The sequence below is a fragment of the Blastomyces gilchristii genome (assembly GCF_000003855.2).
Source record: "Blastomyces gilchristii SLH14081 genomic scaffold supercont1.4, whole genome shotgun sequence".
NCBI lineage: Eukaryota > Fungi > Ascomycota > Eurotiomycetes > Onygenales > Ajellomycetaceae > Blastomyces > Blastomyces gilchristii.
In genome coordinates this window covers 880019-901333 of record NW_003101679.1, presented here as the reverse complement: position 1 = coordinate 901333, position 21315 = coordinate 880019, and the positions used below count along the sequence as shown (strand labels likewise).

General features: G+C 41.4%; 4 protein-coding genes across 4 annotated transcripts; 2 read left to right on the top strand and 2 right to left on the bottom strand.

The window, feature by feature from the left end:
- The first annotated feature begins 8681 nt into the window (after positions 1-8681).
- Positions 8682-11937, top strand: BDBG_02724 (fatty-acid amide hydrolase). The gene is made up of 6 exons (XM_002626501.2): positions 8682-9666; positions 9780-10191; positions 10326-10729; positions 10834-11041; positions 11150-11338; positions 11531-11937. The coding sequence occupies exons 1-6, from the start codon at positions 9385-9387 to the stop codon at positions 11665-11667; spliced, it is 1632 nt and encodes a 543-aa protein (XP_002626547.1). The 5' UTR covers positions 8682-9384; the 3' UTR covers positions 11668-11937.
- On the bottom strand, positions 8840-15351 carry BDBG_02723 (importin alpha subunit). The gene is made up of 5 exons (XM_002626500.2): positions 14823-15351; positions 14046-14555; positions 11898-13972; positions 9402-11826; positions 8840-9276 (listed from the first exon to the last, which is right to left on the bottom strand). Exons 1-3 carry the CDS (start codon positions 15063-15065, stop codon positions 13061-13063), a joined length of 1665 nt encoding a protein of 554 aa, XP_002626546.1. The 5' UTR covers positions 15066-15351; the 3' UTR covers positions 8840-9276; positions 9402-11826; positions 11898-13060.
- Positions 15182-18437, top strand: BDBG_02722 (telomere-binding alpha subunit central domain-containing protein). The gene is made up of 4 exons (XM_031720925.1): positions 15182-16221; positions 16282-17260; positions 17350-17758; positions 17872-18437. Exons 1-4 carry the CDS (start codon positions 15955-15957, stop codon positions 18203-18205), a joined length of 1989 nt encoding a protein of 662 aa, XP_031577273.1. The 5' UTR covers positions 15182-15954; the 3' UTR covers positions 18206-18437.
- On the bottom strand, positions 18254-21313 carry BDBG_02721 (C-x8-C-x5-C-x3-H type zinc finger protein). Its single transcript, XM_031720924.1, has 4 exons — positions 21007-21313; positions 20805-20948; positions 20384-20726; positions 18254-20306 (listed from the first exon to the last, which is right to left on the bottom strand). Exons 1-4 carry the CDS (start codon positions 21088-21090, stop codon positions 19453-19455), a joined length of 1425 nt encoding a protein of 474 aa, XP_031577272.1. The 5' UTR covers positions 21091-21313; the 3' UTR covers positions 18254-19452.
- Positions 21314-21315: the final 2 nt, after the last annotated feature.

Genomic DNA, 21315 nt, shown 5'->3' with positions numbered 1-21315 from the left:
CTATCAAGACTGAAGAGATCTTTCTTACTTATCTGTAAAAAGAGATGAAAGTATGAATCTCTGAGATGAAAAAACACCTCAGAATAACTGATCTCAAGAAGAGATCAGTTAATATTATCTTTAAAAGTGCTGCAGAGATTAATCACTGATTGAAGAGAATCTCACTTCAGTTGAAGCAGATGACTGAGATACTTTATAAGTTAATAAGTTAATACTTTCAGCATCTCTTATACTCTTCTACAGCATGCTTCTCTGCAGCACTGCAGTGCTAACTTCTCAGCAGATAAAGATACTGATACTGAAGACTTTAACAGTGAAGAATGAGTTTGATGAGAGTGTGATTATTAATGAGTAGACTCTGATTCCTCTTTTTACTTTTTCAGCAGGCTGCAGTCTCATTAGAATAGCAGCAGTCTGCAGATTAATAATATTAATCTTTTTATTAATTTCAAATATTTCTTTTCTTTTAACTGCTTCAGAAATGTTATACTTGTATAGTCTTATTAAACTTCTAAAAACTCTTTAGAAGAAAATAGAAGAAGAGTGCTACAGAGTCTATAAGACACTGACTCATCATTGCAAGATTATCTCTAAAAAACTCTTTAAGAAAAATGAGAAGTTTTAAGCAGTATTTCTTGCTTAATATCTCTGATGTGTAACAGAGCAGTCTCTACTAACTATCTCATAGCTTACAATCTCTTTCTCAGCATTTTTCAAATACTTAAGCAGTTCTTATGAATTCTCTGATAATGAATATTCTTTCTATTTAACAAGATATTGAAGCTTACTGTAATGTGTTCACTTATTCAATATTTTCTTTATAAGATATTCAGTATTACTCTCAATTTTAATATTATTCAGCTGAGATAGCTTCATTTCAGAGTATTACTTATAGAGCTTTAAATAGAAAATGTGAAAAATAGAATGAATTGATTTCAATTCTGTGAGTAATTTTAACTTATATATCTGCTTACTTACTACTCTTATTACTGAGAAAGATTCTAGTCACTACTTACTGAGCTTCTTACACAGTCTTATTATCTTGATATTCTTTACTAAAAGTAGTACTTGATTCTCTATTAAGAACTTTATTGAAAGATGTTTTTAATTATAGTATTTTATCTATCACTTCTGAGTGCAGTGAATGCTTTTCATCATCTTTTTATGAATTTTATTCAAAAGTTTCAATCTTACTTTTACTTCTAGTACTGAGAGATACTCTGTTCTCTGTATCTATCTGATATTCTGACTATCTATTTCTCTCTTTAAAACATCATCTGTGACATCACTGAGTAACAAAGAATTATATTCATAATAAGCATAGAAAGAAGATATCTTTAAGATTACATTCTTTATATTATTATATACAAATTCAGTAGTTAGAAGATGTTTGAGTCAATCATTCTGATGATATGAACAGAACACTTGAAGATACTGTTCTAGTGTCTGATTCTGATATTTAGTCTGGTCATTGATCTGCAGATGAAATGCAGTACTGAGAAGATATTTTATCATAAGATAATAGTAAAAAGCTGATCAGTATTTACTGATGAAGAGGAATTATGAAGAGGAGGAAATCAATCAGATATAGTCTGTTAAAACAGCTATATACTATCTTTTAATAATTTGTTTTATTACAGTCTTTCTTTACTTTATCTTTTCCTTTCAATTTCTTTCTGTCTATCTATTTAATCTAGTCATCTTCATGAAGTAGTTAATAATAATCAAAATTGAGTTATATTCTTTAACTCTTATCAACTTCAGCAGATCAACTATGAAATTCATTAATAGATTCTATCATGAGCTCTTTGAAACAGACAGTGATGTTAACTCACTGTATTACTTATATCACAGAATCTTTATTCTTTGATAGATATTATAAGTCTTAACATACTCTTTGATATCTGTCTGAAGCTTGTCTTAAGTGTATTTATATTTTAGAAGCTTCTCAGTCTTCTCTAATCTGAAGTGCTCTATATGAAGATTATTATGATGAATTCTTAATAACTTCTGACATATCACTCTGCTATAAGAGATGAAGACTGAATTATTCAGCAGTAGAAGTTCACATTCTTCTAGTTATCAGTGACTTGATTTCTTAGTGACATCACCCTGCTCAGAGTCTGTCTCTTTCAAGTTCAAACTGAATTCTTTCTTCTTCAAGTTTTGAATTTAAGCTGCAGTAGAGGTATTCCTCTTCTATAACTTATTAATGAATTTCAAAAGTAGTCAGGTTGAAAGATTGTAGACTATTTCATTCTTTGTCAATTCAATAATTGTAAGACATGATATAAGAAGCTCATGATCTTCAGTATCAGTTCTCTGCAGAGACTCAGGTTCTCTTTTATCTTCTATACTGAGTTATACAGCTGCCTCTCTGACACTGTTTTCAAGCTTTAGAGAATCTCAACCCTCTGCAGCCAGCTTCTTCTGCAGTGATGACAGAGATTCTTTTATAGAATTCTTCTTCATATCAATGATATTATAATCAGATTATCTAGACAGTATGTCAGTGAGATTAAGCTGATCTGAATAGTATCAGATATAGAAATTATACTCTGAAAGCAGCTCTGCTCACCTGGCTTAACATTCTATCAAGCTCTTTATTATTAAGAAGTAACACAGATTTATATAATCAGTGAGAACTTACACTGAGTACTTACTATTCTGAAGATAATATTGCCAGATCTTAAAGAATTTGATAATTACTAACATCTTCTGATTATGAGTATTATATCTTCTCTGCATGAGTGATAACTTCTTGAAGAAGAAAGTCACTGATCTTTATTCACAGTATCTTATAAACTTTATGGAAAAGTCTTTTCTCACAGACAATTTATTATCTGTTTTCTCAGAAGTGATTATTCTCTGATTCTTTCAATGTTGAAAGATCTTCAGTGTCAACTGTGAAAAGATTTCACAGATCTCATTTCTGAATATATCAGTCTCACACTGACTGAGTAAGTCAGGATTAAAGTGATTCAGTATTGTAGTATCTGTAAAAGCTTGTTTCAATTCTGTAAACACCTGCACAGTGTCTTAAGTAAGAATAAATAATTCTGTTTTTCTGTCTTTCATACTTCTCTTTAACAGATCTGTAAGAAGAGCAGTAATCTGTGAATATATATAGATAAATCATCTGTAGAAATTCACAAATTCTAGAAATACCTGCATCTCATGATATATCTGCAGTATCAGTCAGTTCTTAATAACAGAGACTCAGCTTCTATTCATTGAAATGTCATTCATCTTAATAATATAATCTAAGAAATCAATCTCCTGCATGTAGAATGAGTATTTTTCAGTGTTTGTATAGAGTTGATACTGTCTTAAGCAACTCAATACTTCTTGAATATGAATATCATATTCTTTCTCTGATTTCAAGAAGATTAAAATGTCATCCAGGTATACTATACAGAAGATGTTAACAAGGCCTCACAGCATCTCATTTATATAGATCTGGAAGATGACTGAAGCATTACAAAGATTAAAAGATAAAACAAGATATTTAAAATTGCTGTACTTAGTATAAAAAGCTGTTTTTCAAACATTGTCTTCATTAACTCTGATTCTATGATAGACATCTTATATATCAATCTTTGAGAACATCTTTACTTTAGATAATTGATTAATCATCTCATTAATCAACAGTAATGAATAGTGATTCTTAATCATCATCTTGTTAAGATCTCTGTAGTCTATGCATAGATATAGTCTATTATTCTTCTTAAGCATAAAGAGTATAGATGTCTCTGCTGAACTCTTTGATAAATATATTCAGTTCTTTGATTGTACTTCTTTAAGATATTTATACAGAATATTCAATTTCTTTACAGATAAGTTATAAAGAGACTTATACAGTGCTGTTACACTGTCTTTAAGATAAATCTTATATTATATCTTGATATCAGGAAACTTCACTGCTTCTCTTTCTGAAAAGACATTCTTAAAATCTGTAAAGAGACATTGTGTACATTCATCTTCAATAATGAATACTGCTACTAATCTTGCAGTGAGAGTGATAGCTTCTTCATCTATTCTCAAGTCTCAATCATCTGCTATGCAGTATATTAACTCAATCTTTTTCACAAGATTCTTCTGATAAAACTCTTCAGATTTCTCTATCACTGTCTTCTTATTAATGAGACAGTATTATCACATCTGAGTGACTCAGTCAATGAGAGAATTATTTTCTCTCAATTATAGAAGATCTAGAATAACATTCTTATCTATAATATTGACTATGTGAAGAAACAGACTGCTCTTCTTGAAGATTTCTTCTAAGTCTGTAGTCACACACTTCACTTGAATTATGTTAAAATAGTGATATTTTATTTCATCAGTAAATTTTATATAATCTGATAGATCTATCTTCTTTCAATTCTTCATCAAAGAAAAGAAATAGAATATGAAGTTAGTATTCACTCTGAAGTTAAGTAGGTATCTCACTGATATCTCTTCATTCAGAGTATGTATTGTGATTATAATATAAACTCAGAGATATAAGAATTATTAATTCTTTATTTCTTTCTCTTTATTATCTTTCATGAATATGTTTGTCAGAAGAGAAGTTAACTTTAAGAAGATATCTTCTCAGTTTCTTCTCTTCTTCAGCTTCTTATAATCACTGATATAGTATTTATCAGCTCTGCAGTTGAAACAGAGATCTTTATCAAATCTTTTTTAGTATTTCTTCACAGTGAGTGAAGAATCAGAATACTTGAAATTCTTCTTTACTTTCTTCATACTGAAGCTGTCACAGCACTGTTTAGATCTCATTATTAATTACTTAGAAGAGATCTTATTAACCTTTTTCTCAGAGAATTGACTATTCAAATAGATTCAGAAAGCCAGGTTGACAAGCTCAGTGTAATTGATTAATGAACTCTGATATTATAATATTATTATCTGCATCTTATAAGTCAGCTTTATAAGATAAAGCTATATTTTTAATTGATTCAAATCATTAGTTAATTTCTCTCAATATTCTTCAAATCTTGCATTGAAATTGAAAGAATTCTTATTATCTTATTGATATAATGAGTTGAATCACTATACTATTATAAAGCTGCAGTTACAGTGATCTTTAATTTAGTTCAGTAGAAAGTTCTTGAATTCTTCTTAAGTCATGATAGTATTGATATACTCAAGCTTTCTCTTCTTGATAACTCAAGTAGTTGCAGAGATATCTTTAAGAAGGTTAGCAGTGTATATTACTCATATCTCATGAGTATTATACTGGCTTGAATTAAGGCAGAATTTCTGTTCAAGAGTACAGATAAAGCTGTGAAATTCAGATAAGATATTTCTCTTATATCTCAGTGAATCTTCAACCTTAATCTCTCTATCTTCATAATAGATGTAGGTGTGTAGAGGCTGTGATGATGACAGAGTAGTTGAAGAGCTCATATTAAAATATACAGTGAGTTCAGAAATCTCAGATTTCTGTCAGAGTAGAGATGTACATACTCTAGAAAATAATGTAGTGTTTTCTTCAGAGAGTGAGATCAGATCAGTCTCAGTATGAGTATATGAGATTATATCAGTCTGTTAGAGCTTAACTGATTCAAACATATAATCAGATTAAGTGATTTAAATTGTAATATAATAGAACTGAAGCAGTGACTAGTCAGCAGTATTATGTAAAAATAGTTGTTTAAGAAGCTGTATAAGTGAGCTTAACTATCTTGCTTGAATAGCAAGCTTATAGACTACAGAGTTATTATAAGAATATTACAGATATGATACTTAGTATACTAAGAAGATTGTATGAGATACACAGTAACTCTTATATATATTTCAGTAGAAGAAAAACAAATCACTGACTTCTTTGATAAGAAGTCAGCATCTAGCTATTCTATATAGATAATGAGTGAATACTCTTCTCTCATTTCATAAGTAAGAATAATCAGAGTGATATCTCAGTAGTGTCTCATTGTTAAGAAAGAGTAATCTGCTGATCTCATATAGAAGCAGAGTTCTTATATTTATTAATCAGATCTTTCTATGATATATCTGAATGATGTTATAGAGTAGTTGAAAACTGGTTCAGACAGAATGAAATCATTCACATGAAAGTGATGAGCCGTGTGGAACCGCAACAGGGCCTTAGCGCGGCTGAAAGCGTGACAATATATCAGATCTTAAAATGAAATCATGACTTGAAAAAAATAAGAAAGTGATCTCATTTGATTTCATTTAGTCTCATTCTTAACATAAAGTTACTATTTTTAGACATTTTAAGGTTTTTTTTAGACTATTTTTAATTTTTTAAAAAGTAACACTTTTTAATAATACTTAAATAAGATTTAAAGTCATTTAAAGTAATAAAAATAATTTAAATTGAGAAGTGAAAATCATGGTCTCATTTGAAAAATGTGATAAGAGTAGACAGTAAGTTTCACTGAAACAGTATAAGACTACTATCTAATGTTAAAACTGTGTAATAAGATCAGTTGAATTGATAATGAGACTATTAAAAAATCTGATTCTGATCTCAGACACAGTTACATAGTCAGTCTACTGATAAGCAAGCTTCTATCTGAGAACTTAATGTTCACTTAACTGTTTAACTGTTTCTCTATTTCTTATGTGTTATTACATGTTTGAATATCTCTCAATAAATAATTGTTTCTAATGAGAAGATGATGTGTGAATAATTATTTTCTAATAAGAAGATAATGAACATTTTTATAGTGTAAGAGGTCTACACTGAATAGATCAGTATAATATTGATAGGTCTTATATAACAAAGATAAAAATGTTAGAGAAGAAAAGAAAGAGAAAGTGTAGAAATCAGTGATTGAGATGGATATTTATACACATATGTGATGGTGTATGCAGTGGAGCTTCGGGGCGGAAGAATCTATACGCGTTCGTGGCGGCCGAGGATCGGCAATCGAGAATGGAGCGGAAGAATCTATGGAGTGTAACGGAATAGTCTATATGATTGATCGGGCGCAGCCCGCCACAGTAAATAATTAAGAAAGAAAGAGTGGTTTCAAATTACAAGAAAAGATGTATTGAGTGAGGTCAGGTAGTGGCACGGGCCACATTTGCGAGGTCAGCTTACATAACGAGGTCAAGTGGCGCACTTAGCGAGGTCAAGTTTTCTGCTTCCTGTGGAGGTCCCAGGCTCTATCCGCTCAGTTCTGATTATATAAATTCCACCGATAACGGCGCCGCCAGGCTCTATTCAAAGGCTTGTCTTGGCTTGTTTGCTCTTGTCGTATTCCTATCCATCTAAATGACTTGTTCACAGAAAGCGAGGTTCGGATATCACGACTGATCATGTTTTTATTGGAGGATCTATCGCTTATGAGCGGTCCGTTGTTATGTCTTCAGTACTATGTAGTAGTTACTCTGTAATGACACAGTCCAATGATACGATAAGGAAAGTCTTTGTTAGGCGGCCCGCGGTTGTATGTAATAGTCTCCCCGCCATGCGCTGGATATCTCCTTTGCTAGAAGAATTTGATCCGTCTTGAGTTTGGTTCTTGCTGTATATCACGTCCGTGCCGGTGTTTCTACTAACGCCCAAGACGCACTTTGTAGTTCCCAGTGCCTTGGAAGGTATTTAGGTCTAGAGCCCGACGGGAAGGCTACCAAATCCTAGAACCAGAGAATCGCCAGCAAATTTGACGAGACATCCCATCCCGTCAAAGAGCACGGATTCCTGGGCGGATTGTTGTTGTATGGCAGTTATAAAGATTGATTTCAGGGGGGTGTGGATTTTACCCCCGACCGCTACGTAAATAACCCAAGCCTTGCCCAGGTAAATAACCTTATATTTAACCAGCCACCAGGTTCCAATGGAAACTTTATTATTATTTAGTTCTATTCGTTTGTCCAGCAAGGCATCAAAAATCTACTACTACTGCTATTTCTAATTACCAACTGCAACAAAAAATAACTTCAGGGGATCGAATCATGGAATTGACGGGGTCACATAATAAATTAGACAACATATTGTCATTGCTTTGACTGGTTCCGCTTTCTTCGTCCAGCCACATAACTAGTTAGTTACATATTTACAGAGTACTTGCTGATGTTGAAACCAAGGAGGATCTCTGTCCACTTGCGAATGCACCACCTGCAGTTCGAGTAATAATGGACAACTGATAGGGTTAGCCGGAGGAGGCAGAAGTACGGATTGGAAATTCTGCAGCAAACCTGAGATTTGGGTTTTCCATCCTTTGCAAAAAACGATTTGCAACACCAATCAGATCCAGGGGGGGGGGTTGGGTTGAGGTGATGGAATGGATAATGGGACGCGGTGTGATAGAGCAAAGCGAGCGAGTCGGAAACCAGCCATTTAACTTAAGTTACCTAAATATTCGCAGTTCAACAGGGAAAAAAAAAAAAAAGACCAGTAACTAGTTAACTAGTCGAGGTGCCAGCTGCATGTCGGATGAAAGCTTTGAATCCGAATAATGAATATCAGCCTTTTCCACTTCTTGATATTTATGCGTGATATAGTTATCGCCCTAGAATTGGGTTTAAGCACCGTACGCAGTACGCAGTACATACAACATAAACCTACTACCAAGATACATTCTCTCTTTCAGCTTTCCCCCCCCCCCCCCCCGGGCGTGTGGCAATCCTAATTTCGCATTTAAATAGCAGCCGACGCCGGTTTAAAAAAAAAAAAAAGAAAAAAAAGGGAGGGGGAACCAGGAGAAAGAATAATAACTACAATAACTACATGATAACCCCTCAGCTCAACCAAACAAACTCTCTCTCTTCCAACCACACAAACCTGCCAATGCGGGGTTTGATATCGGCGAAAGGCCAAAGGGGAAGAAGAAATCATGCCAAACCAAACTCCCATCTCCCATCTCCCATCCCACATCCCACATCCCACATCCCATCAACCAAGCCGGCCAAATTTGGCACACATTGGTGGGTTTCTTCGCTTCTCCGCCCTAGTCGATAGCAGTAGAAGAAACCCGTTTTTTCTTTCTCGCTACTTGCCGACTTCTATCCGGCCCTTCCTGAGAGAATAATGCGGTGCGGGTGGAGAGCGACCATCCGGCTGCTTCGGCGTAGTAGAGTAGTTGGGTACTAGGAGGTTGGTGGAAGGGGAATGTAAGATATGTACTTATGTACTGATGAGATTGCCGACCGATATTGGTCCCTAGCCCCACGGTTAGGAATTGGTTTTTTTATTTTTATTTTTATTCTTTATTTTTTGCTCTCATTTCTTCTATATATTAGACTAGGATTTTGTTTACGTTATTATAGGGTTGCTTGCTCTCTGCCCTCGGCTTTTCCAATCTTATACAATAGTTAGTTACCTTGCCGCGCATAATATCATAGACAGTGAAAGGAAATAAAATAAATAACTCAAAAAAAAAAAAAGAAGCGGAAAAAAAAAAAGAAGAAATGCTCAGCGAACTGACCTGGGAAGCAGTTGGTGCTGCGAAGCGGGAAGAGCTTCTCTCCTCCATCCCGGCGGAATGGATCATCTCAGCAGATATCTTCCCGCCGGCCACGCAGACGGACGTGACCAGCTTCCCCAAAACATCGGGCTGGTTCACTGCCTCCGAGCTGGAGATCACAGGCTCGACGGCCGCTGAAATCCTAGCAAAGACCACAACGGGCGCCTGGAGCGCTGAAGCTGTCACCCGCGCATTCTGCAAACGGGCTGCTGCTGCCCATCAACTGGTATGAACGAATGGCATTGCGAATCAATCCAATACACTATCCCTCTCTTTATTATATATCATCACAAAAACAAAGAAAAGAACAGAAAAATACCAGCTAACACATCCAACTAGACAAACTGCCTCTCCGAAACCCTCTTCCCAGAGGCTTTAAAAGATGCAAAGGCGCTCGACGCCCACCTGGCCGCCACCGGCAAGCCAGTCGGGCCCCTCCACGGCCTCCCCGTCTCGCTCAAGGACAACTTCAACGTCATGGGCAAGGACTCGACGCTCGGTTTCACGGGCTGGGTCAACGACCCGGCTACCTACAACAGCATAATGACGGATCTCCTGCGCGAGCAGGGCGCGGTGCTGTACGTCAAGACGAACGTGCCGACGGCAATGATGATTGCCGAGACGGTGAACAACGTGTTTGGGCGCACGTTGAATCCTCGCAATCGCCTGCTGACGCCCGGCGGGTCGTCGGGCGGCGAGTCTGCCTTGATTGCGTTCGGAGGTAGCCCCCTAGGTGTTGGGACGGATATTGGTACGTAGCTGTCCTTCGTCTATCCATCCATCCATCCATCCATCCAATCCTCCCCAAAAACTATAGGAACGGACAAGAAAAATAAAATAAAATAAATCAAAAGGCGCAATGCTAAAACCTCAAATAACGAACAGGCGGCTCCCTCCGCATCCCAGCCGCCTGCACCGGAATCTTCACCCTGCGACCCTCCTTCGGCCGATTCCCCAACTTCCTGACCAAATCCGGCCTGGCGGGACAGGAGTCCGTCCTCAGCGTCAACGGACCCATGGCCGCAACGCTAGACTCCATCAAGCTCTTTTCCTCCGTGGTGACCAACAGTGAGCCCTGGCTCCGCGATCCCAAGTGCATACCGATCCCCTGGCGGGCCATGGAGCGCAAGCAGCGCCTGAAGCTGGCCGTGTTATGGGATGATGGCATAGTCCGGCCGACCCCGCCGGTTCGCCGCGCGATGAGAGAGACGGTGGACAAGTTGCGGAAGGCTGGGCATGAGGTTGTCGATTGGGACGCGACGGGGCATAAAGAGGGGAATGATATTTTGGTATGCAAAACCACACTTTTTTTCAATCCTTTATTTTATTTCCCGGGCACGATTGGGGATGCAATGATGAAAGGTATTGAAGCCGGGGGGATGTTCTTTTTTAGGATCGCTTCTTCCTTTCCGACGGCGGCAGGACCGTGCAAGATATCCTCGCCGCGACCAAAGAACCCATCCGCCCCGAGATGGACCGGTACGGCCACGCCAAGGACGGCGGCGTACAGGCGCTGTGGAAACTGCACGTTGAACGCAATAGGTTCCAGCAGAGCTACATGGAGCGGTGGAATGCGTGTGAAGGACTCGATGGGCTGTTGAGTGAGTTAATGATAATACCAAGCCATTTCCAATTTGGCAAACAAAGTGGAAGAATCTCGTGTCTTTTTTTTCTTTTTAACATCAACGACTGACTATTTATTGCGCCAGCCCCCACAACCCCCTTCGCGACAGTTGAGCACGGCCTCTTCAAGCACGTCGGTTACACAGGCGTGTACAACATCCTCGATTACTCATGTCTGTCGTTCCCGTGCGGCGTACAGGCTGATGCGGCCGTAGACGGCCCCGACGTAAACGAGACTGAACTGAGTAAAGTTGACGGCATTGTGCAGAGGGAATGTACGTCCTATTCCTCCCCCCTCCTTTCTTCTCTCTTTTTCTCTCTCTTGCTCTGCTGTTTGTTCTTCGTTTGTCTTTGTTGCGACTTGTCATCTGAAAGTTGCGCTTTTTCCCCCTGTTCCTCCTCACCCGCAAACAAACACACACAAGCAAGCAAACACACACCAATGGCTAACGTGAAATGAAATTCAGACAACCCCTCCGCCGTCCACGGGCAGCCAGTCAGCTTGCAGCTAGTAGGCCGCAAGTTCGAGGAGGAGAAGGTGGTGATGATGGGCGAGGTTATCCTGGAGGCGCTGAAGGGGCCAGCTATGAACGGAAGAGCGTAAACTCAAACAGTGTCGTTCTATATCGAGTTGGATTTGATGGAGGATTTACTTATAAATAAATTTATATCATCTCATTTTTGGCTTTTCTTTCCTTTCTATATACCATCGTTATCTTATACTTTGGCCCCCAGGCCTATTTTTTTGGACATAAATAATTCTCTGGGAAAGCAATCGTCAGTGAAATTGTTTTTACCATCGTTCCAGATAAATTATAGATTGAAATGCCATACCTTCATAAGTATTAATGAACTGAAAAATAAAATTCATATCTGATACGTGAATACTCCAGGAAAGATGTTGCTAGGCAGACTTGAAGTCTTGTAGCAATGGCCCAGCCTAAATTCATCAGCTGAAGTTAACCTCCCCAAAAATGGATGATGATGTAAAAAGCTGGTTATTCACTCATTTAATCCGCCATTATACCTGATATAAACGCGAGAAATAATGAATAAATCGAAGTATTAAATAATAAAAAAAATTAACTTTTCTTCATTTATTTTGTATATTTGCTCCAAGCCGAATTGTAAAGGGGGGGGAGGTGGGGGGGGGGGGGGGACAAACAAATGAGATTTGAAAAATTATCCGCAACCCAAAACGTAAACATATCAAGGAAAAACATGAGTAAAGGAAAAAGAAACGGGGGGTAAAGATGAGACAGGGGAGGAACGGTGGGAGGAGGACAGGAGGGAAAATCGCACGACGCCCAAAACTTCTTTCAATGTTTTCATCGGGGCCAGCTCTAGTACGAAATTTAGGAGAGGGGGAGGGAGGAAAGTAGAAAGTCTTCAATCGGCGGCTGTATTTTCGGTGTGAGCCAATCAATCAGACATGTTTGTTCACCAGCTCCGCCCTTTTAAAATAGAATAGGCAAGCGGAGGAAAAGGAAAAAAAGTACAATAAATAGAGAGCCGTAAAGTAAATATTGGCGGGGAAATCTGATGGAAATACGCCGGTGTATTTAACATGCTGGGTTAAGGTAGGGTAGACCGTGGAAGAAAAGGAAAAGCGAGGAAAAGGGAGGAAAAGAGGAGTAAACTCGAAAACATGCAGGCGTCCGACGGAGGTCAAATCAGCTGGAAAAATATTGGGGGGTACATGACGGTGAATCTTGTATATCGTGGTGTAATTCGTCGCAGAAACTTTAACTGTGGGAGAGGGGGAAAGTGGAAGCTTGTGCTCGAGGGTGGAAGAAAATTAGATAAAGAGGCGTGGACCACAATTCATTGATGGGTGGGTGGGATTCTGCTTCGTTCTCAAACAGACCTTCTCATCCCAGCGTTGAAGGCGCTGGAAGGAAGTTGTCCAGAAAGACATAAGTCGTTTGGGGAACGGTTCCGAGCTTATCCTTCTTATTGAGAATAGCTGAAGAGGTGTTGATATTTAAGCAACAAATTTACATATCCATACTATCTCCACCGTTGGCGAAATTGAAGGATCCTGTTGGTTGCTGGCCGGTACCCAAGGTGAAACCTGCCTGTGTCTGTTGAGGTGCAAGCTCATCAATATCAGCGCCAGCCTCCTCCTCATCTGAGAAGTACCGCTCAATGATGTTGTAAGCCTTCATGTAGATCTCCTCGTTGGCATTGTTCTGGCAGTCGTGGATCTTTTCCATACCGCCAGCCTCTTCAATGAAGAGAGCGTAACGATTCACGCTAGGCTCTCCCATTTGGGCGGCCTCCTTGTCCATCTCTCCGACTTTCAAAATGTTCTCCAGGCCATCGAGAGCAACTTGAATGATCTTGTTATCTGGGCATGCAAGGAGGTCGCAGAGTGGCTTAATGCATCCTTGAGAGACTAGATAACGTATTTGCTCCGGCTTCTGAAGGCCCCCAGATGTAGCGTTTGAGATGGCCCAGCAGGCTTCTTTTCTAGTCTTGAAATCTCCGTTCGACAAAAGGTTGATCAGCGGAGGGATGATGTTGGCATCAATGACAGCCTGAATCTGGGTAGAGTTGCCAGCTGTAATGTTGGAGATGGTCCAGCAGGCCTCTTTTCGGATACCATCTTTAGTGGAGCTGAGCAGAGAAAGAAGGGCAGGAAGAGCGCCGCAGTTGATAATCACTTGGGTCTGCACATCGTCACCAGTAACTATGTTGCCAACAGATCTAAGCGCTGGGGTCTGGACAGATGTGGAAGCGTGCATAAGCAGTTCCACCAATCGACGAGGAATACCGGCTTCGATGACAGCCTGGATTTTGTCATTTGATCCATCCGACAAATAGGAAATAGCCCAGCAGGCGTCGATCAAGACCTCGTCATCAAGCATGTATACCAACTTAGCCAGAATGGGAAGAGCGGGAAGGATCTATAATGCCAGGGGTTAGCAATTACCAAAGAGAATTCATTGTGGCGTCGGACATAGAAAGGGAAAAACGAACAGTCGGCCAATCAGGCTGGGGAGTCTTCCCACGGCAGAAATTGCTCAGCGTCCATGTTGCATTTCGGAGCATGCTAAGTTTGCGCCCATCGCCAATCAATGCAAGGAGAGGACGAAGAGCTCCCGCACCAAGAACAAAGTCACGACATTGAGGACTATCACCAGCAATGTTACCAAGCGCCCAGACGGCTTGTTCCCGTACATCGGGCTCATGGCTACTCAAAAGTTCAACGAAAATAGGGACAGCGCCAGCTTCGATGACGACCTGGGTTTGCTGTGCTGATCCGGAAGCGATATTGGTCAACGCCCAAGCGGCCTCAAACTGGACCAAAGTATGGGGTGAACGCAAGAATTCGACGAACCGGCCGACAACGCCGGTTTCAATAACGCGCTCGATGGGGGGGTTCCGTTCTTTAGAAAGGAGTTTTCTGAACTTGGTGGTGGCTTGAATCTGCAAATCGATTTGATCGGAGAAAACACCCTTTACCATCTCTGGGAGCTCGACGTTAAGCTATAGAGGGCTAATTAGCAAACTCATTCTACTACAAAATTTACTACTATGGTTTCGCTTTAAAAATTCAATCTTGTGCCATCTCCTCACGCTCTTGGTTCGCATCCCGGATCTTATTATAGCTGCCTAAGCGCCAGAAGATCCTTGGCTGCGCGTCATAGCTAAATAGCTAGCCACGAAACGACATGGAAGGAACAAAACCACATTTGAAAACGAAAGACCCAACTATGTTCCAAGAGTAAGAGCAGGTAGAAGACATGCACATACCTCACTCTCAATGGTTCCACTCTCCTCATCGCTATCGTCAGGACCAAGCGCAGATTCTCCACCTACACCGATACCTCCATCGCGAGTCTGGATACCTCTCCGCTTTGCGAGGTTCTCTTCGCGCTTCTGCTTCCGAATCTCAACCTGCTGCTCCTCACGGCGGCGACGAAGTTCATCTGGCTTGAAGGAGCTCTTCGCCTTGAACTGGGTGCGACGGTGTTCTGGGATGTAGCGCTCCGCCATTGTGATGGTAGGAGGAGGGAGGGGAGAGCAGGGAAAAGAAAGACAGAGCTGGGCAGCGCAAAGAACAGGCCAGCAGCAGCGGATCTAGAAGCTGGAACAAGTGCACAAAAAGATATAAGAGAGAGAGGTATGGCTAACGCGAGCGGAGGAAAAGAGGAGATGTATGGTATTTGCAAACCTGATGTCCGGGATGGATTTGGGGGAGGGTTGTTTGGGTGGGAGAAGAGAAAATGGAAAGATTGTGATGGTAAAGAGGGGCTTTTCTGCTTTGGGTGGTTGCTGAACCAGCATGGATGACTAAGCAGGAACCCCACCACCTCTTGGACAACCTGGGGCAACTTCCGGCTTGTCGCAACGGGCTGCACACATCTATCGAGAACTGTTGCATATACATATCCTGGCGAGATAATAGGCGGGTGGGGAAAGGGATCCATTTGCTTGTATGGTCGATGTCTGGAACCATAGCCCTTCTAGCATTGTCTATACCCCCTTCCCTTGTTGACCCCCACGCGACTTGGACGCGTCCTAGCAAGGGAATTGATCCCCATATTTTGCGTGGCTCGTCAAGAGGAGAATTGAATTGACTGAGTACTAAGGCTGCTTCTGGAGACAACTCTTATATATCCCGTACCACAAGTACTTCGATTGTGGCATTGGTCTGCTCTGCAACACTCCGGCGTTGCTGATACTGGAACTTGAGCCTGTGTTTTGTACCTGTCCTGTACATGATAACAGCAGGTCTCCTGGCATTGGGACAGACGTATCAGCATCTCATATCTTACGTTTGCTTTGCTACTGTCCTAATGCCAGTCTTTGAGGCGCCTAACGCTTCTAACTCTCGCCACTGACATTTTCTTTCGCTTGTCTTTGTGGTGTGCCATACCACATAATGGCCCCATCAATCCCCCCAGGATTCGATGATATCCAAACGGCGGTATCCAGAATGGACAGGATGGTGAACGTTATCGCGGTGGTAGTGGACGCCCTCCCACCAAAATTATCCGGAGGATCTTCATATGTGTCCACCTTTACACTTAAAGATCATGATCTTGATAATGAGTCATGGAACGGTCTCAAAATCCGTTACTTCAACAATGACGAATCATATCTACCAGTCCCTCAGCATGGGGATGTGGTTCTTTTGCGGCAGATTAAGGTCCGTTTCCTTGTTTCGAAATCGAACTGTGGCTCTTTCGGTCGCTGATAGCCTAGACAGGTACGGTCGTATCAAGGGGCGGTGATTGGCCTCTGTAGCCAACGGGATAGCACTCCTTGGATCATTTTCAGTAAAGGGCCCAATCCCAAGGCAGTTCCACAAGTAACAATGCGACCCGGTACTCGAGACTTGACCGCTACTGAGAAATCATATGCTTTCTCCCTAATCGGTGCGGATTACACAGTGGCTACGAGCTGCCAACCTGTTCAAGTCAATCAAGTCGCAACTTCGGTCCCATTGCGCCCACTGGCCACTAAGCCATTCACCAAACCATTTACTCCACGCCGCAGGCCAAAATTTAGCTTAATAAAGGACGCATCCTGTGGTATATTTGTCGACCTTGTTGTTCAGGTAGTGAAAACTTACCCTGAAGATTATCAAAGATTTCTTCTCTATGTAACCGACTATACCCAAAACAAACAGCTTTTCAATTATTCTTCGGAGGAAAGTGGTCCCCGCGATGGCGACGAATACGGCTACACGTCACGCCCTAGGAGGGACTGGCCCGGACCTTACGGCCAAATGACATTACAAGTTACTCTCTGGGAACCACATTCATATTACGCAAGGCAAAACATCAAAGAAAATGATTTTGTTGTACTCCAAAATGTCAATATCAAAATAGGAAGAATGAGCGGCGTAATGGAGGGCAGCCTTCACACAGATCGCCATTTCCCCGAGAAAATCCAAGTGATACCCATCAATGATAATGATTCCGACGAGGATTTAAAGAAGCTCGTGAAGCGGAAACTAGAATACTGGAAGAGGATGAGAACAGAGAATCCGGGTCATCATGGCAATGATGTCAACAAGCGGAAATTGGCGGATGATGATGAGCAACCACGAAATCTATCTAAAAAGGCCAAGAAGCGGCTAGCGGAGCAAAGGAAGAAGCAAGAGGCGAAAAGAAAGCGGGAGGAAGATCAACTAGAAATAACAACTTCTTTCCAGGCGAAGCGGGATCAACTCAACGATTACAGTACGTGTTGACAACGCCACATTTTGCGATCTACACATCAATGGGGGGAAACAAATCAGTAACAATAAATGCTAACATTCAATCTACAGTCCGGGCAAACAACCCCTCAGTCCCCTGCCGCTCAATATCGGACATTCTCTTCAATGAATCCCACACCAACATCTCCCCTGACGGAATCAAATACCGCCTCCCCTTCCAAAATCTCCGTTACAAAGCTTCTGTCCGCATTGTCGATTTCTTCCCTCCCAAGTTAGAAGATTTTTCCGTACAGTATGATGTGGAGCGTGCCATGCTATCAGACACCGAAGGGAGCGTGTCGGGCACTGACGATGATAATAACGAAACCGGCAGCCGCAAGCGATGGGAATGGAGATTTTGTCTCCTGGTCGAAGACGCGGGACCAGGCACTCATTACAACCGTAGCGGGCCACGGGAGCGCATGAAACTCTATGTAGGAAATAACGATGCTGTGTTCTTACTTCGCCTCGATGCTGTGAAGTATGATTTTCCCTCCCCCTTTTCTTTCAACAAAAAACCTTGATTATGCGAAAAATATAAAGAAATACAAGCTATAAATACTCACTAAAATCACTATTATAAAACCAAATCAGCCTCCGCAAAAACCCCGCTGTGCTTTTCGACCTCCGTGAAAAACTGTTCATTCTTTGGGGCGACCTAGAAGAACGCAAGCGTGCGAGCATGGCAGCAGCGCAAAGCAGCAACAGCAGCAGCGACAACAACGCTGGAAGCAACGACGATCCCAACCCTGATCCCAACAACCAAATCATTACCGCGTCAACGAAGCCATTTGTCTGCTGTATTAAAGAGTTTGGCGTTAAGAGATCACGTGCGTCGGACGAGGGGACTTCAGATAACGACGATAGTGATGAATGCGGGCTTGGGTGGGAAAGGCGGTTTTGTATGTTCGGTACCACGATTGTGTAATGGGTATATACTATATCTACATGGGATCATGTTAGTTTTGTGCCCTCGTTTTCTCTCCCTTTTTTGCTTTCCTTCCTTGCATTTCTAGTATATACATATATATGGAAATTAGTAGCGATGGCGTTTCGGAGGTATATGTGTATCATCACGGGAAAAAGGCCTATATAAATTATTCAGGAAGGTTAAGTTTAGATACGTCTAATGGGAATGAGAAAAAGTCTTTAGATACGAATCTTTTTTCGCACGACAATTAGGGCAATGCTTTCTCCAATTCGTTTTTCCCGGAGCATATAATTCATTGCTCACTGTAACGAAAGTCCTCCTCTCAACCTACCCTCTATCCCGATCGTGGAATCATAGGCGTGTGTCAATATCATCATTATAAGATACGGGGATTATCAGAGAATGACTAGGGGAAATACTAAATTGAAATAAAAGTAAAATGGAAGAGGGTTGGGAAAAGAGTGAGACGATGTAAATAAAGTGAAACGATGTTTCCATCCATTTGATACATGACTTTAAATTAAAAATATCTTTAAAAAATTCAGAAGGGAACAAAGGTGAAAAGAGAGACTCCATAGATCCGTCCATCCACCCACTAAATTCCATTCCCATTCAACCCAGCTTATTTAAAAAAGATAAAAAATAAAAATAAAAAAAGAGAGAGAGAGAGAGAGAGAGAGAGAGAGGAGAAGGATAAGAGGAAGGAGAAGAAGAGAGAACAAGCAAGGCTGCTGACCGTTTGATTCTGAAAGAAGAACCAACAAACACAAAAGAAAGGGCGCAAGGGCCAATGGAGAGAAAATGGGAGATTTCAAAGACAGAAGAATGTCGGAGTAATGGATAAACCGGGTGCATAATAATAATGGTATTAAAATGATCGGTTTCGCCCAATTCTGAGTTGAGGAATGAGTGAGTAACGTTGGCGGGAATAGACAAAGGGGTGGCCTTCATTGTCGTCTCCAAAGTACCACGGTGTGTGTTTTTGCGTGCGGGTTGGTTTGAGGCATTTTGGGCAATTGGGTAGAGGTAGAGTGGATAAAATAAGAGAGAGTAAAGAGTAACTTGGGTGGAAAAGCGGTCCCGTTTCTGTCTGCAGAGTAGGTTGGTTGAGAGCTTAAATGCAGCACATGTAATATACTCAGCTCACCAACCACTCCAGCATCCAGAGAAGGCAGAAGCTTCCAACTTCCTTTCCTCTTTATGAAATGAATAAAACATAAACGCAAGAGAAAGAGATTGTCACGTTATACCTTCGTGACTTTCACGATTGTAGTATCGATTCCGTGGGCGGCGGTGTCGAATCGACAATTCGAGCCCCAGTAGCAATCTTTCTTGCCTACCTCACTCTGCGGACAGCGATGGCCATATATACAGCCGGGATCATCGCACTCCGTGCCGAACCGACATGGCGTCATCCGCGCAACCGCGTGCAAGACGACACGCTCATTCTTCGACAATTTATGATCGTGAGTGTGGTAGCAGCTTAAATTGGGACAGTCACCAAGCAAATAGTATAGGTTACATAATTTTAACTTCTTCACTCGATTTAATTCGTCCTTGGGGATAGTTTTGAAATCTAACCGGTCAATGCGTTCGCCGTATTTATTGCGCTCGACCTTGGATGGTGCGGGGCTGCTTGGTTTCGAGGCTGTTAAATCGGTAAATGGCCCCTGGGCTCCCGCTGCCGTGGTTGCGGCCCATGTTGGCGGTGTGCTTGTTCCATTCGACGGGATGGTCGAGTTGGACGGGATGCGAGCAAGGCCGTGGTTGCCAGGCGTATTAGGCGATAGGGCGGATAGCGGTGCAGAAATTGGGGTAGGGATGGAGTTATTATTCGTCCCATTCCGGTCATTCCATGAAGGTGGGTTCGTAATTATCTTTGAGGTCCGGAAAAGCTCTTCAAATTTAGTTACTCTGTAAGAAGCTCCCATAGGTACTAATTCTCGTTCGAATGGGACGCCTTCGATTAAGGATATTCGTCCAATAAGGTCGCGATCCGCTAACGTATCTTCAAGCAGTCTCGCATAGCCGTTATCATGAGAACAGCCGAGGAATATTTGGTGACAATGGCAATTGTATAAATGGAGCTTAAAAACCTCTTTGAAGACATTTTGAAGTTAGTAAACGTCCTAAAATGGCTACTAGAGTAGGGGGTGGGTGAGGGAACCAGCATACCAGCGAGCTTATCATCGGCTCTATCTTTACCACTACCCACATCAACGAAATCAAACAAGAGCCTACTCCCATTGAATCCACGAGTAAATTCTTCAATTAGGCCTGGACGTTCAACAAGACCAGCTTTATAGCATGCATCAGCTAATCCTCTGACGTTTGCATATACCCGAGCTATAATTTTTGGCGATGGTATGTTCGGAAAAGTTCGAGACGCATAGTCACGGATTGCAGCCCAGAGCTGATTCGCAGCGTCTTTACCACCCTGTTCACCTTGTTGCAGAAAAGAGTCCTGGAATATCATGCCATCACCATCGAGAAGAACGAGAAGAAATGGTTCTTGTTCCTACCACAACCAACAAAGAACTGACAGTTAGACCGACGGGGGATATCGTATATAGGTATGGGGATGACAAAACCGCACCATCACAGTTTCCATAGCAGTTATCTGTTTCATAAGCTCCATTTCATGCATTTGCACTTCACGATTAAAACGGGATTCGCGTTCATGGTCTAATCGGGTTTGTTGATATGCATTTTCGAGCTCGGCAACCCGCCGTAAAAGATCCTATTTAACCAATATGAGAAGGCAAAGTCAAAGTAGAGAGGTGGGCGGAGATTAGCACTTCAATTAACTCATTCTTTGACTGTTCAATCGCTTTGACCTGCTCGTAACGCTGGAAAAACTCCTGGGCTGTGGAGCTAGCCATCTTGTTTAAGCTGAGATGTGCAGCGCGCGTGCTGAGTAGATGGAGGGAATGTTTACCGGCAGGGTGTGAGAAAGGAGAAAAACAAGTCGGACTAAAGGGTTAGGCTATAAAAAGGGCAACAATATAAATAGTAAGTCAGCTGTCAGTATATCACCCACAGTATGGTGATAATAATATCAGCTCGATGATTCCGTACCGTTCACTCGAACCCTGCGTAGCGCCAAT

Coding starts and splice junctions, on each gene's coding strand:
- BDBG_02721 (XM_031720924.1), bottom strand. CDS start 21,090: ATGGCTAGCTCCACAGCCCAGGAGTTTTTCCAGCGTTACGAGCAGGTC. Junction 20,949..21,006: donor CAAAGAATGAGTTAATTGAA/GTGCTAATCTCC, acceptor TTGGTTAAATAG/GATCTTTTACGGCGGGTTGC. Junction 20,307..20,383: donor AGCCGATGATAAGCTCGCTG/GTATGCTGGTTC, acceptor ATGTCTTCAAAG/AGGTTTTTAAGCTCCATTTA.
- BDBG_02723 (XM_002626500.2), bottom strand. CDS start 15,065: ATGGCGGAGCGCTACATCCCAGAACACCGTCGCACCCAGTTCAAGGCG. Junction 14,556..14,822: donor GTGGAACCATTGAGAGTGAG/GTATGTGCATGT, acceptor AGCCCTCTATAG/CTTAACGTCGAGCTCCCAGA. Junction 13,973..14,045: donor CCCAGCCTGATTGGCCGACT/GTTCGTTTTTCC, acceptor CTGGCATTATAG/ATCCTTCCCGCTCTTCCCAT.
- BDBG_02724 (XM_002626501.2), top strand. CDS start 9,385: ATGCTCAGCGAACTGACCTGGGAAGCAGTTGGTGCTGCGAAGCGGGAA. Junction 11,042..11,149: donor AGGACTCGATGGGCTGTTGA/GTGAGTTAATGA, acceptor TTATTGCGCCAG/CCCCCACAACCCCCTTCGCG. Junction 11,339..11,530: donor CGGCATTGTGCAGAGGGAAT/GTACGTCCTATT, acceptor AATGAAATTCAG/ACAACCCCTCCGCCGTCCAC.
- BDBG_02722 (XM_031720925.1), top strand. CDS start 15,955: ATGGCCCCATCAATCCCCCCAGGATTCGATGATATCCAAACGGCGGTA. Junction 17,261..17,349: donor GGATCAACTCAACGATTACA/GTACGTGTTGAC, acceptor TTCAATCTACAG/TCCGGGCAAACAACCCCTCA. Junction 17,759..17,871: donor CTTCGCCTCGATGCTGTGAA/GTATGATTTTCC, acceptor AAACCAAATCAG/CCTCCGCAAAAACCCCGCTG.